Source organism: Mytilus edulis, chromosome 9 (assembly GCF_963676685.1).
Source record: "Mytilus edulis chromosome 9, xbMytEdul2.2, whole genome shotgun sequence".
Classification (NCBI taxonomy): Eukaryota; Metazoa; Mollusca; class Bivalvia; order Mytilida; family Mytilidae; genus Mytilus; species Mytilus edulis.
The window spans coordinates 51,978,037-51,994,977 of NC_092352.1; the positions used below are offsets into that span (position 1 = coordinate 51,978,037).

General features: G+C 32.2%; 1 protein-coding gene across 1 annotated transcript in view; it reads left to right on the forward strand.

The window, feature by feature from the left end:
• LOC139488564 (uncharacterized) overlaps window positions 1-16,941 on the forward strand; it is a 221,513-nt gene that overhangs the window by 58,349 nt on the left and 146,223 nt on the right. The window contains exons 22-30 of the mRNA XM_071274290.1: window positions 2,510-2,722; window positions 3,575-3,814; window positions 5,717-5,968; window positions 6,717-6,911; window positions 8,565-8,776; window positions 14,272-14,530; window positions 14,979-15,128; window positions 15,707-15,865; window positions 16,409-16,576. Coding sequence (XP_071130391.1) covers window positions 2,510-2,722; window positions 3,575-3,814; window positions 5,717-5,968; window positions 6,717-6,911; window positions 8,565-8,776; window positions 14,272-14,530; window positions 14,979-15,128; window positions 15,707-15,865; window positions 16,409-16,576 — 1,848 coding nt within the window. The remainder of the gene's footprint in view (window positions 1-2,509; window positions 2,723-3,574; window positions 3,815-5,716; window positions 5,969-6,716; window positions 6,912-8,564; window positions 8,777-14,271; window positions 14,531-14,978; window positions 15,129-15,706; window positions 15,866-16,408; window positions 16,577-16,941) is intronic.

Here is a 16,941-nt window from a genome sequence, read left to right on the forward strand (position 1 = left end):
TGAACCTTGATCAGTAATAATACAAGTAAGTTTTGGTCGATTGATTTTAATCCAAAATCCTGAATATCATAATATAAACATTAGACTATAAATTTAATATTTATATACGCAACAATAAATTGGTTTTTTTTTATTCAGCCATGCTGGATCTATGTGATCGCTCTGGGTTTGGAGACTTCACAAAATTCAAAGTTTATGACATATTAATATAATGGAAATGATTTTGTGTTTTTTATGACTTGCAGAAACTTTATACACCATTTTAATCACTAGCTGCTAACTTTTGATATTTTATTTGTACTTTAATTAAGGAAAAGTTGGTCAAGCAATTTCTTTATTTTAGATATACACTTGCGTATAGTTCCTTCGTAAACCAAAATTTATATAAAATGGCTGTTAATTGATTAAAGTCATAACAAACCTCAAATAATAAAAAAAAATAATGCATATGTTTTTTTATAACTCAATGGATAGTTTTCATTATAAAACTTATGTACATATACTTTTTTCTGATGAAAATTCTTTAATTTATTCATATTTAGAAGAAGTTTACTTTATTTTAATTGCTTCCTACCAGGAAGCAATTCCCGGACATATTTTCTGTATGCAAAGTGACCTCAGTGTGACCCATCTCCTTAAAATCCGATTATCACAATACGCATGGATGTCCTTAAAATAAACTATTATTTGAATTTACATGTTAAACACATGCTCAATTTCCATGCTTTTTTGTTGATTTTTTGTCGATTGCTGACAAACAGGTGACAATCGTTAAACTTCGGCTTCAAAACACAAACTTTAATTACCTGCCACATTTTCACAACACTAACCGATTTTAAAAAAAATTTAAAAATTATAGTAAATTTACACTAAAAAAATGATATATATCGTGCACAGAAGACTAAGTTAATGATGTTTGTATGCATTGGTTCCAGAATTGGAAGAACATTATTTTTCACCGGTCACTAGTTTATTATGACTTTAATGGCCAAAATGATTTATATCAAATTTAAGCAGTTGATAAGAATAATTACAGTGTTTTATAATTTATTTACCTCAGTCAGTGTTATATTCAAAGGTGATAGGATATATATGCTGCTGGAATATGTCACCTTTTTATGCTTAAAGATATGAGAATAAGTCTGGGAAAACTATCAGAAATGTATGTAAAGGTCAATAAAGTTCTCTTAAGTTATTCCTGTGTCATCTTTCTTAGTGGTCCCAGCTGTTTTGAATTTAAAATTTTCCTCAAAAAGATGGGAAAAAAGCTGACTGTCTTAAATTGAAACCCCAAAATTATTTGTGTCATTATTGCAAAATTCTCCATCTTTGGTCTATAGAATAAAATTTTACAGCGAGGTAATGAAAATAAAGATAATAAAACTAATATTTAAAGTATGGTCAGAAAAATTGTCAGAATAGCTACAAAATTGCTGGATCACAAAAATGATTTAGGTTTAAACATTTTGTGGTTGGTGTTTTTTTTGTGTAAAAATAAATATTTACAGATTTATAAATGCAGACCTGTGATAAGCATGAATAAAGCATTGAATAAATATTTTCCACTAATAATAGCTGAACATGCAGGTTTACCTTACAAGCACAAAATGAAGTAACCTCGGTTAAACTGCTAAACTGTTATAACAATGACTTAGTTTGGCTTTTCCAATGTTCTGTTTTGGTTTGAACTGTTTTATACAGAAAGAAGATGATTTAATCTGATAATTGATTATTTTATATTTCTATGTAAGAGAATGATATGATTACCTCACTATGACCATGATGACAAGTTTATTTCATATCGGTTGAGAATAAGATTCTCTTATTGGATAACAAGGGGTCACATGACATTCATTATTCTTCAGTAATAAATTCCATCGGTAATTTACAGTACAAAACGGACCAGAAAACTGGTCGTTAATGAACTTTTACATGATAATGACCGTTGGGGCGTGGTTTCCGCCTGATAATGACAGTTGAGGTGTGGTTTCTCTGTTAATGACCAGTGGGGCGTGGTTTCTCTGTTTAGAGAGTTGTACCTTTTATGAAACATGTTCCTATTTTTAATATAATATTTAAGTTGTTGAATTGTTTAATATATGTTTTGTTAATTATAAAATTAAAGAGAACTTTATTAAGTATTTACATACTGAAAAATTGCACTAAAATGAATGGCAGTATTATTACGACTGGTCTTCACTCTTTGTCATAGAAATCGAACAACTACTCAAGTTCACTTTAGGCATTTTGAATTTATGAGAATTTTCCAAAACATGGTTTCTCAATGAAATAAACATAATAGTTCTTGAAAAATTGGTCTTTATCGTGATACATGGACTGCCCGTAGGACTCAGTCATTATCACTATCTTAGTCAATACCACTGTCCTGTGGGCAGTCCATATATCACGATAATGACCAGTTTTTCAAGAACTATTATATAATAAATGTAACTTGTAATTTTGGATTATTTGACACGGTTTATCTGCATGTCTCTTAATCTTTTTTTAGGTGGAAGATGTAAAGATCCTGGGACACCTGGTGGTGCCATGCAAGTTGTTACCAGTTATGAAGTTGGTCAAATGGTATACTTTAAATGTAACTATTCTGGATATTTTCCTGAGCCTCCACAGCCTTTGGAGTGTGTAGTAGATACTATTACAGGGAATATAACGTGGAACGCCACTTTAGAAGATGGTTCAGCAGATTTACCTGAATGTCTTGGTATGTTAAGAACTTTATTATACCTGGTAGTTTAATAGAACTGCCTATAAATGCATAAATACAAACCATTATATTTACAATAAGAGTGCTACAATATGTACAGGTATCATTTCATTCAAATGGAGGCGGAGAGTCTCATTTATTACATAACAATAAACTATTTTCATATTACACATTTTAGACTCCAGAACTTAATTATATAATTTTTTGAGAGGTTACCTTTTTGTGGAAGGACATCCTGGTACCAAGTTAAGTGAACTCAAGGTAAAGAAGTACAACCAACATTTCAATCGATACAATTTTGGGAAAAATTAGCTGCTTGACATTTTCTTTACTTGACAAAATCATTGGAAAACAGTAAACTTTCCCTTCAAATTACACCTATTATATGTTTAACTCTACTTATATAATTATTTTGGTTGCTCATACTGGACCAAGCACCAGGATGTCTATCCATAGAAAAGGTAACCTGTTGAAAAAATTTAAAATTTCAGATTCAAAATTTGGTAATATGACAATATTCGTTGATACAGATATTACTATCCCTGTCTGCAGTAGAAAACAAGTGGTTCATTTATTGTTCAGTTGGGAATAATTTCAGAATGTCGTTTAGATTAGATTGCACAATATTAGATGAAAAAAAGCCTCTACGCAAGAGATCAGGAAATGTAGACATAAAATTCCAGCCGGCTCATATTTTTTTGGAAGCCCTGAATAAGTATGAATTGTGTCATAAAGATTTGACATTGATCTTGCTTATTTAATTTTAATTGTTTATTTAGCTAAAAATTAGTATACCTTATGAAAATAAACACTTGTATCCAAAGAAAATTATTTAATTTTTTGTTCTAGATAAAACACCCCCAGTTTTCACCAACTGTCCTTCAGACCTTATTTATGTTGACAAAACAGAAGAATACACATACCCGGTGCTAACAGCTACAGATAATTCTGGTGCTGTCAAGAACATACACAACCCTGGAGGGTACAGGCCAAGTGGACTACGAACTAACTCAGATTTTGACATAACTTACATTGCCGAGGATTTCAGTGGGAATACAGCAGACTGTGTTATTAAGATTAGAGTTAAAGGTAAGAAAATAAAGCTAACTTGTCTAAAATTGCTTGAAAAAATTGTATCAAAAGGGACAGACATAAATAACAACTTATTATAAGAAAACAGATAAAAGAAATTTTATTGTGCTTTTTTTTTTTATATCTAAAAGTTTAATACACAGAAAAATGACACTTTAACTTATTAATAACCACTATATTCACTTAGACCTTTTTTAGACTGGAATACACAACTTGTGTTACCATTATAATTACATTGGACAGAAGGAAAATATATGCATTGACACTGACATCTTCTTTTAATGGGGTCTGAGGAAAAAAATGTTGTTTTTATCGTGTTATTAGGAGGGGGAAAAAATCAGTTTTCATCATATTTTAATGAAGTTTATTAGAATTCCAATTTTCTTGAATGTTCAAATTTGAACATATCAATTTTTTTTCTTGATGCATGTTAATATATGTTAACGGGTCGACATTCAGTTAATTGCTTAACTAGCTCAGATGGCCAGTTAAGTTTGGTTTATATGTGTCCTCCCTCGACCCTGCCAGCCCTCCAAGTGCTTAAGCTCCTGAGGTCGTGCCAAAGACAAAACCCAAGCTAGGGGGTTAGATAGCATTATTTGTAATAAATGAAGTTAAATCATGTGTTATGTGGTATTTCCAGAGTGCCAAGAACATGTTTTGCATGATTACTGTTTCTTGAAATTTCATTGGTTTACAAAAAAAATAAAGAAAAACTATTTTTTATTCATCACCATTAACAGTGTACAAAAATGTATACAGTGATTTGGAGAAATTGAATTGCTCATGACTTTTAATGGAGAATTTTAAAAATGAATGGGTCATGAGATGAAATGAATAATACATTATAGTTTATAACATAAATAAAAGGACATTAATTTGTCTGGAGTTAGTTCATCCTTCTGAACATTGCACAAGTTTGACTTTTTGCATTAAATCTTGTAATAGGGAAACAGATTCTACCACTATAACCTGTAGAATACATTGTTAACTCACTTTAGATAGATTAATGTATAGTCAACAAGGTTTTGAGGTTAGGTTTGTAAACAAAGATCATTTTTAGCTCACCTGGCCCGAAGGGCCAAGTCAGCTTTTCTCATCGCTTGGCGTCCGTCGTTCGTCGTCGTCGGCGTCGTCGTCGTCGCCGTCCATCGTTAGCTTTTACAAAAATCTTCTCCTCTGAAACCACTGGGCCAAATTAAACCAAACTTGGCCACAATCATCATTGGGGTATCTTGTTTAAAAAATGTGTGGTGTGACCTGGCCAACCAACCAAGATGGCCAACATGGCTAAAAATAGAACATCGGGGTAAAATGTAGATTTTGGCTGATAACTCTGAAACCAAAGCATTTAGAGCAAATCTGAAACGAGGTTAAATTGTTTATCTAGTCAATATTTATCTACTCTGAAATTTTCAGATGAATTGGACAATGGCTTGTTGGGTTGATGTACCACAATTGGTAATTTTTAAAGAAATTTTGCTGTTTTTGGTTATTATCTTGAATATTAGTATAGATAGAGATAAACTGTCAACAGCAATATTTAATGTGCAGCAAAGTAAGATCTACAAATAATTCAACATGACCTAAATGGTCAGTTGACCCCTCAAAGAGTTATTGCCCTTTATAGTCAATTTTTAACAATGATCATTAATTTTATAAATTTTTGTAAATTTCTACAAAATATTTTCCTCTGTGTAACTAGAGGGCCAAGTTTATTATAGATAAAGAAAATTGTAAGTAGCAAGAATGTTCAGTAAAGTAAGATATTCAAACACATCACCATCATCAAAACACAATTTTGTCATGAATCCATCTGTGTCCTTTGTTCAATACATGTATGCACATAGACCAAGGTGAGCGACACAGGCTCTTAAGAGCCTCTAGTTTATTTTACAGATTATGCAAAGCACAAATTGATATGTCCACAGTATATAATGGAAAACATTGATACAGCAGCTGGAATAGTCTTCAATGTTAGTGATGTTGTGTCAGTTACACCTTCAGATTCTAATTTAACCTTAACATTTAGTCCTGGAGAATTAATTACCTTGGATCATACATCAATGACAGAGCAGAAGAAAGTAGTTGTCACTGCAACTGATAAGTGGGGAGCTGAGGACCAATGTTCATTCTTTGTAGAAACTAAAGGTAAAATTTGATTAAAGGACACCACATGCACAAATCATTATTTATGCTAAGACACTTCTCAATTCTAGTTTAAAAATAAAGACTTAATTTAATTTAATTTCCGTTGAAAAAAGCAAATGATTTCATGCTAATTAAACTAATGTAACTATTATCTTTTATATTCAAACACTTTTAAAGGTAATAAAATAAAATAAAACAACTATTTCCTGTCAAAAGAAACCTAAAAATTAATTTGGAATGACTCATACTATAGTATTGTCGTAAAACTTACAGTTTTAATTTAGTCTTCAAAATAGAAAGAAATATTAGGAATGTCTGTGAAGTGAAACTATTTTGAGTTATTAAAATAATTTCATATGTACACTATTACCTTCCCTAAACTGTTCTTGGATGTTGTAGAAAAATGGTGAGAAAATTCATGAAGTGAATGCAAAAAAAACCCAGTCAATACAAGTCGATGTTGCTATGAATCTAGTTTTGGACAAATTGAAAAAATAAGGCACAAACTTTTAAATCATCTCAAAATGACTAAATTTGTGTGAAAACATTTCTGTATCCTTCGTCAGGTGGTTATTTTCCCCCCACATTTTTGAAAGCAATGGTATTAATGTTCAGTTGTGAGACTTATACATGTATTCACACATTGACTTGAGTATGAGCTCAATAAATGTCTCAAATTCTGTGAAACATTAAGAAATATTATAATAAGCTAACAAAATAATTTCTCATATCTTACATTTTTCTTCAGCTGATGCATGTTTTAGAGAGTCTTTCCCAGTAAGCGTACCAAATGCTGCACCCGTGACTTGTACTTCTAGTAACGTCAGCTGCACAGTTTCATGTAATAGTGGATTTGTTTTCTTTGATGGCAACACAACAAAGACATATGACTGCACAGGACAAAATATGTGGATGCCAGCTTTACCTCCGGATACATGCATAAGTATGATGATAGTTTATAATTACCTCAAATATAGTTCATATATAGAAACCTTAAGATTTTTAGCTCATCTGACCTGAAAGGTCAAGTGAACTTTTCTCGTCACTTGGTGTCAATAGTCCGTAGTTGTTGTCAGTTAACTTTTAAAAAATTAAGGAAATTTTGCAGTTTTGTCAAGCCTGCAACTTTTGTTGCAGAAAGCTCGACATAGGGATAGTGATCCAGTGGTTGTGGCGGCGTTAGCCAACTTCTTAAAAGCTTTATATTTTAGAAGGTGGAAGACCTGGATGCTTCATACTTTGTATATAGATGCCTCATGTTATGAAATTTCCATCAGTCACATGTCTAATGTACTTGATCTCATTTTCATGGTTCAGTGACAACTTGAAAAAAAAGTTCAAATTTTTTGTAATGTTGAATTATCTCTTATTGTAAGTAAAAGGATAACTATATTTGATATGTGCGTACCATGCAAGGTCCTCATGTCTGTCAGACAGTTTTCACTTGACCTCGACCTCATTTCATGGATCAGTGAACAAGGTTAAGTTTTGGTGGTCAAGTCCATATCTCAGATACTATAAGCAATAAGGCTAGTATATTCGGTGTATGGAAGGACTGTAAGGTGTACATGTCCAACTGGCAGGTGTCATCTGACCTTGACCTCATTTTCATGGTCCAGTGGTCAAAGTTAAGTTTTTGTGTTTTGGTCTTTTAATCTAATGCTATATGCCATAGGTCAACTATATTTGGTGTATGGAAATATTTTATGATCTTTATGTCAGTCGCGCAGGTTTTATTTGACCGTGACCTCATTTTCACAGTGTTAAGTCTTTGCGTTTTGGTTTATTTTTCTTAAACTATAAGTAATGGGTCAACTATATATGTTGTATAGAAGCATTGTTAGCTGTACATGTCTGCCTGGCATGGTTCATCTGACCTTGACCTCATTTTCAAGGTTCATTGGTCTATGTTTAGTTATCTTGGTTAATGTTAAGTTTAGGTGACAGTTGTTATAAAGCTTAGCTTTATACTTAGGACTATCAACATAATATCAATGATTAGTATAGAAGGCGAGACATTTCAGCATGTGCACTCTTGTTGCTTTATATCTCTGAAACTAAAACATTTAGAGCAAATCTGACAGGTTGCAAAAATGTTCATCCGATTTAGATTTATCTTCCCTGAAATTTTCAGATGAATCCAACAATCCCTTGTTGGGCTGATGCCCCTGATAGTATCTAATAATATCTAATATCTTATACTATTAATTATGATTTTAACCTTATTTTACATGATTTCCAAAGCATCAGTAAAACAGGTGAGCGACACAGGCTCTTGAGAGCCTGTAGTTTTAGCCTTTGTTTAGAAAAATTTAGAGAGGAAAGAAATTTCTCACATGTTTTTAAAAAAATTTTCATCTGAAATTTTGAGAACTATTTTCTTTGTGCTAGAATTTCAGCAAAATATTGATATTAATGATGATTTGATCCTAATTACTTCTATTTATCTTTTTTTGAAAATCACCAATTTTGAATATAAGTATTATAACAAGAAATTATAAAATGAGAGAAACTGAACTTAAAGATTTAAAATTAGTTGATAAGTATATCCTTAACATGAAATACACCAGTAATTTACGTGACATATCTATTTCAGAGTATGATGAACCATCCTACATCATAGAACTTAGAGTGGTCTATAAATTAACTAGCAACTTTGCTAAAGACTGTAAAACAGGTCATGATGATAAAATCCGAACAAACAATGCATCATTTACAAATGAGATTTACGAAATATGTAATAATAACTTAATATCTGCTGGTTCAGTGGTAATTACAAATACTGAGACTACTACTACAGGATTTGATGTAAGATATAGTTGTGTACATTATAGATATTATGATATCCTCATCTCTTGACATTAATTTAGTGAAGTTGCAAGTCATTCAGATAAATAACTAATCGAATAACTTTCTTAGTGGCTATTTGTCTGGCTAGCCAGATGTATGGTGCTAGGGCTATTTGTCAGGCCATTGGAATGTGCATGAATTTTTATGTGTGTAGGAATGTAAGTGTAATACTATCTTCAGCAGCACCAGGGGTCACGTGTAATCCGATTACTGATTATCAATTTTGGGATCATGGCTGAAAACGGGAATATTAATATTTGTGATAATTTTCCAGTTTTCAGAATTTGACAAGGGAATATGATAGTGTAACTTTATAAAAGTTGGGGATGTGGGATATAGGATTATAAAAAGTGTGGATATGAGACATGGTAAAGGTGGCATCTGGGTAAAAAAAAATGAGGGATTTGAACGCCACATGTTACCCTAACCCTTTCATCACCCTAACTCAAAATATGGACATCTTTATGTTAAGGGGATCTATGACTCGATCTGTTTGACATTCTCAAACATGATAATTTTGTACCTTTTTTAATAAGAAAATCTTTACGTTAACTTAATCTAATGCATGAGCCAATCACGACCAAAGTCTGGTTTACAAGAAAATTCCTCCCTCTTTCGCAATGTGATGCAATAGATATAGATATAACATTTAATATATATGATTTTTATGCCTAATTTATGGGCATTATGTTTTCTGGTTGGTGCATCCTTTCATCTGTTCGTTCGTCAGTCCATTCGTTTGTTCGTCTGTCCTGCTTCAGGTTAAAGTTTTGGGTTGAGAGTAGTTTTTAATGAAGTTGAAGTCCAATCAACTTGAAACTAAGTATACATGTTCCTTGTGATATGATCTTTCTTATTTTAAAGCCAAATTAAAGTTTTTTATCCTATTTTCACGGTCCACTGAACATAAAAAATTATAATGGGGATGGGGCATTCGTGTACTATGGACACAGTCTTGTTTTCTAATATACATTGACTACATTGGACTTTATTTGAAGAAAACAACCATTTCAATTACCAATAACTAAATTGGGGTCTAAAAATTTAAGATTGCAAAACATTGCTTTATAGATGTCTGTATATATAATTTGCCACACCCTGGTGCTGCAGAAAATAATATTTCACACTCACAGACATGTGCATTAAACTGACCAGACAAATAGTCCTGGTACTATTCGTCCGACTAGCCGAACACATAGAAACTGCCAATAACTTTTAAAAAGAAAAAGGTTATTTCCTTATTTTCTCAGATGTTTTCAGATATCAATTTGTTAATGGCATTTTCGTAAAAATGAATTGCAAAGATTCTCTTAAATGAACTGTTTTTATGAAGCAGATAATAAAAGGTAGATAAAGGTATTGACTATTGACATGTTTCTGTTGATTGTATACAATTCATCATATATGTAAAAAAGTGTATGCACATCATTATAAACATATAACTTAAAAAATAACAAAAAAAAAAAATATCTTGTGTAAATGTTGTGAATCCTCCTTTTATTTCCCTGCCGTAGTAGAGAAGCATTTAGTTTTACCCTTGTCTGTCTGTTCGTCCTGAAACTGGTTTCCATTCTCTAACTATAGTTTGCTTAACCAAATGTTATAAAACTAATACTCAAAGCCTACTACCACAAAGAACAGATCAAGTTTAAAATTTGGTGGTGTCACTTTTTGTGTGATGTGTTTGAGTTTTTGAATCTACCTCTTGATTACTGACTTTCCATTTGAATTTTCCTCTTAGTTTGGCATTCTTGTTATTTAACTTAACTTTCAAAACAATTGCTGAATTTTTCATTCTTTTCTCCAACTTAATTTTGCCTCTACCAAATGTTATGAAACTTCTACACAATGCTTATTAATACAAATGAAGGATCAAATTTGAATTTGGGTGGCATCACCATTCTGAAGTTGTACTCCTTTAAAAATGGAAAGTCATTGAATTGTTCTTTTTTATTCTGGAACTCTAGTTTGCCTCAACCAACATTTATGAATCTTAACACAATGCTACAAAACTCAGATCAAGTACAAAGGAGAAGGTTCACAAATGGTTAAAATTGGCTCTGATTTTTTTATGTTTTTTTAAATCGGGCCAAAAAGTTACAAATTTCACATAGAAATACTTGTGTTAATACTATTTAGACAAAAATATATTTTTTTGGCACTTTATTTGGCAATTTATGAAGCTATGACCGCTTAGCTAAACATGAATTTTATTTCAAGTTCAATTTTGTACTGTTTTTTTCCCCATAATTTTGATAGTTTTTGGCATAATTAACCTTGGCTGCCATCCACTATCCAAAAAATGTTTACATAGATGAATTCTATATCAAAATTGGAATCTTTTGGTTACAACACATTTTGGATCGAAAGTTGCAACCAAGGTGTTTCTAAAGCTTTTAGGTCAAAAAATTGCACAAAATCGCCATATTTTGACAAAATGTCCAAAATGGGCTTACTTTGAAGAATATTATGTACTTTTATGAAAAGGACTGATGTATTTAGGATTAAGACTTTTGAAATAGATCCATTTACTTTAATTTGGCTGATCAATGCATTTGAATGGGGACATATAGCTGGATCCCCCCCCCTTTATCCTGGGTTGGGAACCCCCCTTTTTTAAATGGCTGGATCCGCCATTGGTATGATACCAATGAGACAACTCTTCACAAGAGATCAAATAACACAGAAATTAACAATTATAGCTCACAGTACAAGCTAGCAGTGACATTAAATGCAGAGGTGGATCCAGCCATTTTAAAAAATAGGGGGTTCCTAACCCAGGATAAAGGGGGGGTCCAACCACTCGAACCCTTCTCTGGATCCGCCACTGAATTGCTTTAAAAAAAGGATTTTCACATCTTGATTTGGAACATTCCTGTCCCCAGTTGACACAACCCTCCTTTATGATAAGGAAGAATGCATTTGATGAAAATATGAGACAGTTCCAGTAGATTCAAATGTTTGATCAATTTATTGTACTTCTATCATATCTATAAACTATTGTCTTACTTCAAATACTTTTGATCAAAGCATTGAAGAATATTAGTAGATCAAATGTAAATATGTTTTGCAAGTTTACCGTTCTTGCTTTTCCTTGTAATCATTGACAAATACTACTCAATTTAGTTTAGAAAGACATATGTGTCAGCAGACAATTATACTTTATTTCTGTTTATTTGAAAGTGCCAGGCAGTATTTAGTGAAAGTTATTCTTGGTTTGATCTGTAATGGTGTTTTTTATTCAGTTGGCAAAGGCAGAAGAAGGTTTAGTAACCTCTTCAGTCAGTCTGTCTATCTGAAAGACTTTGGGTTGGAAGCGTTTTATTTTTATTTTTCTGGCCATTATGAAATGGAATTATTTAATATATGGTCTGCAGATAATGTTGAGTTGTAGCAAGTTGGCAATTTTTACATCGACCTGTCATTTACTTCCTGTTTGCCAATAGTTTTTAGCTCACCTGGCCTGGCGTCGTCGTTAACTTTTACAAAAATCTTCTCCTCTGAAACTACTGGGCCAAATTAAACCAAACTTGGCCACAATCATCATTGGGGTATCTAGTTTAAAAAAATGTGTCCGGTGACCCGGCCAACCATCCAAGATGGCCGCCATGGCTAAAACTAGAACATCGGGGTAAAATGCAGTTTTTGGCTTATAACTCAAAAACCAAAGCATTTAGAGCAAATCTGAAATGGTGTAGAATTGTTAAACAGGTGAAATTTTCAGATGAATCAGATAACCCGTTGATGGGTTGCTGCCCCTGAATTAGTAATTTTAAGGAAATTTTGCTGTTTTTGGTTATTATCTTGAATATTATTATAGATAGAGATAAACAGTAAACAGCAATAATGTTCAGCAAAGTAAGATTAACAAATAAGTCAACATGACTGAAATGGTCAGTTGACCCCTTTAGGAGTTATTGCCCTTTATAGTCAATTTTTAACCATTTTTCGTAAATCTTAGTAATATTTTACAAAAATCTTCTCCTCTGAAACTACTGGGCCAAATTAATCCAAACTTGGCCACAATCATCTTTTGGGTTAATAGTTTGAAAAATGTGTCCGGTGACCCGTCCATCAAACCAAGCTGGCGGCCATGGCTAAAAATAGAACATAGGGGTAAAATGCAGTTTTTGGCTTATAACTTAAAACCCAAAGCATTTAGAACAAATCTGACATGGGTAAAATTGTTTATCAGTTCAAGATCTATCTGCCCTGAAATTTTCAGATGAATCAGACAACCCGTTGTTGGGTTGTCGCCCCTGAATTAGTAATTTTAAGGAAATTTTGCTGTTTTGGTTATTATCTTGAATATTATTATAGATAGAGATAAACTGTAAACAGCAATAATGTTCACCAAAGTAAGATTTACAAATAAGTCAAATGACTGAAATGGTCAGTTGACCCCTTAAGGAGTTATTGCCCTTTATAGTCAATTTTTAACCAATTTTCGTAAATCTTAGCAATCTTTTACAAAAATCTTCTCCTCTGAAACTACTAGGCCAAATTAATCCAAACTTGGCCACACTCATCTTTTGGGTTAGTAGTTTGAAAAATGTGTCCGGTGACCCGGCCATCCAACCGAGATGGCCGCTATGGCTAAAAATAGAACATAGGGGTAAAATGCAGTTTTTGGCTTATAACTCAAAACCCAAAGCATTTAGAGCAAATCTGACATGGGGTAAAATTGTTTATCAGGTCAACATTTATCTGCTCTGAAATTTTTAGATGAATCGGACAACCCGTTGTTGGGTTGCTGACCCTGAATTGTTAGTTTTAAGGAAATTTTGCTGTTTTTGGTCATTATCTTGAATATTATTATTGATAGAGATAAACTGTAAACAACAATAATGTTCAGCAAAGTAAGATTTACAAATAAGTCAACATGGAGTTATTGTTCTTTATAGTCAATTTTTAACAATTTTCATAAAATTTGTATTTTTTACTAACATTTTCCACTGAAACTAATGGGCCAATAGATATAGGAAGATGTGGTGTGAGTGCCAATGAGACAACTCTCCATACAAATAACAATTTAAAAAGTAAACCATTATAGGTTAAAGTACGGCCTTCAACACGGAGCCTTGGCTCACACCGAACAACAAGCTATAAAGGGCCCCAAAATTACTAGTGTAAAACCATTCAAACGGGAAAACCAACGGTCTAATCTATATAAACAAAACGAGAAACGAGAAACACGTATATATTACATAAACAAACGACAACTACTGTACATCAGATTCCTGACTTAGGACAGGTGCAAAGTTCATTATAGATAGAGATAATTTTAAGCAGCAAGAATGTTCAGTAAAGTAAGATGTACAAACACATCACCATCACCAAAACACAATTTTGTCATGAATCCATCTGCTTCCTTTAATATTCACATAGACCAAGGTGAGCGACACAGGCTCTTTAGAGCCTCTAGTTTTGATTATTATTTTACTGTTTTGTAGTTTAGAACAATTTTTACCATTAAACTGCCTTCCACTGACTTGGACGAAATTAGACAAAAACCAACTTGTGAAGTTCTTCTAGCGAATTTTTTTGGCAGAGATACTTTCTTAGATTACACTGGCCTGGTACAGTGTAGTAGTGGCACAACAACTGTTACCAGACACACAACAGATTCTCAAAATCAAGTGATAAACAGTGGAAATCAATGTGAAAATGGCATCAAGAAAATGACAACGGTTGGCAGTAGTTCAAAATGCAGTAAGAATTTTGGATTATTTGGTCTGGGGTGGCAAGGACTAGATACCTTTCTAAAATAAATTTTGTCATTTTTGTAAGCTTGAAATTTAGTTATTTTTGAAATTCAATTTCAAGGTACTGATATAAATGGATTAGAACAATTGTATAACTTTTCAAGATGTAAACCTTATAAACTACACAATATTAACCCCTTGTCTGGATTTCACAATGGTGATATTTTCAGAGGTGAAATAAATGACTAATATTCAAATGAATCAAATTATTCATTATTACTTAAATAATAATTCAGGTAACTTGGAAAGCCTGTTTTTAATACACTATGTAAGAAGTTTTGAAATTAATTAAATATTTAAAATTCTTGCATTTTTTGGTAACCTGATGTCTTTCATTTTATTTAAAAAGTAAAAAAGAAAAAAATTGTTCTTATTGTTTTTGGTATATTTTGCAGTTCCATGTCCTCCAGGAACATATTCTGAAAGTGGTGATGATTGTAATATTTGTCCAGATGGAAAGTTTCAGAGTAACTTTGGTCAGAATGAATGTTTGGACTGCCCTTCAGACAATCCTGTTCCATCGGAGGACAAAACTACATGTTTAGGTAGGTAATTATAAACCAATCTAGATAAACTGCTTACAAAATTTACTTTAAACAGATGTATGAGGATTGGTATACTATTTTCATATAAAAAATATGCTACTATTTTGAAGATTTCCTTTACATTCTTGTCAAAATCATTGAATTTCAAATGTTTCTAAAAAAAAAAAAAAAATGGAAAAAAAAAAAAAAAATGGAAACACCCAAATAAATTGCATAAATATTGCAAAATTCTCCATCTTTTGCAAAAGAATATAAATTTTACAGTGCGATTATAGAAATGAAGACAACAAGATAATAAAAGAAAGTATGGTCAGAAAAAATGTCAGACTATCTTCAAAATTGGCTGAATGTTGTGAACAAGTTTGTAAATAAGTGCCAATCAATGACTTTTTGAAATGGTTATGCCCCTTGAAATATTAATTATATTGGAAATTTCATTGTAGTTGCTCTCATGTTCTATTTCTTGGATATATTTGTTCGAAGAAACAAAAAAAAGAGTTTTTTTTAAGTTGTTACTCTTGGATAGATAAAATGTGTGCCAAGTGGGAAACATTGGAACTATGTTCTTTTGTTTTCAGCTGTATGTCCAGCTGGATTCATTTCTGTTAATGGTTTACCGACCTGCATGCCGTGTCCTGAAAATCACCACTGGGTAAACAAAACTTACTGTGAACCTTGTCCAAACAGTGGAAACACCTTAGGGAAAGATGCCATCCCAGATGTTAGTGGTTGTAAAGGTGAGTCTTTGTTTACATGGAAATACTTTCCTTCATGATATGATGTATTTCAAGGTAACAAATTGAATGGAATATGAGATACCATGGATTCATTATTTTTTGTTGGATACCAATTTTTCATGGATTTTGTGGGTATAGGTAAACCACGAAAATTCATATCCAACAAATGACAAATTCCCATATGCTTGTATCAGACTGAAAATCCACGAAATTAAATATCCACAAATTGAAAGTTTGCCCTAATCCATGAAAAATTGGTACCCAAAAATATAAACGAATCCGCAGTACTTGATTCAGGAAAGTGAGCACCACAATATTTAAAAGATTTTAAAAAGATTTTTAACATATACGAGAATCATCATATATAATCTTTAGTTTTATTTTCAATATTGAAATTATATCATTGAATTGTCAGGAAAAATATTTGCCAAAGTTCATGTTTTCCAAATTTCATTTAACAAGCTTAATTTTATTTTGAAGTCATAAGGACATTTATGCATTATGAAATATGTTGTTACAGTAACCAGGTTTCTTGTTTTGTAGAACCATGTGATGAAGGAGAATATTCCGTGACAGGATATGCACCTTGTAAAAAATGTCCAATAAACTTTTACCAGGACCAGACTGCACAGGATAATTGTACATCATGTGGAAATAATTTTATCACCGAAAGAAGTGGCTCCAATCATAGCTCATTCTGTATTCAGTTAGGTAATAGAAGCTTCTTGTCATAGAAATAAATGTCCAGCTTGTCAAAATGATGATAATCAATACATGTTTATAATACTGAAATCCCTTTATATATAAATGGCTATTTACAAATCATAACCATTGTCAAACCATATCCTAGACCAAGGTCACTGAAAAGGTCTATTTGCGACATAAGTCTAATACCTAGGTCACACATTCATTAAATATCACAGATCATCCCGAAAAATACAGTTTCTGTAGTCCCATATGGATCCTATACAGATGCACAACGGTATGACTACATATTTTAACTACCATGGGTAATCTAGGAAAGGGCTCATTTTGCAACATGAGTGATACAGGTTCTTTTGGTAAGACACAGTTTT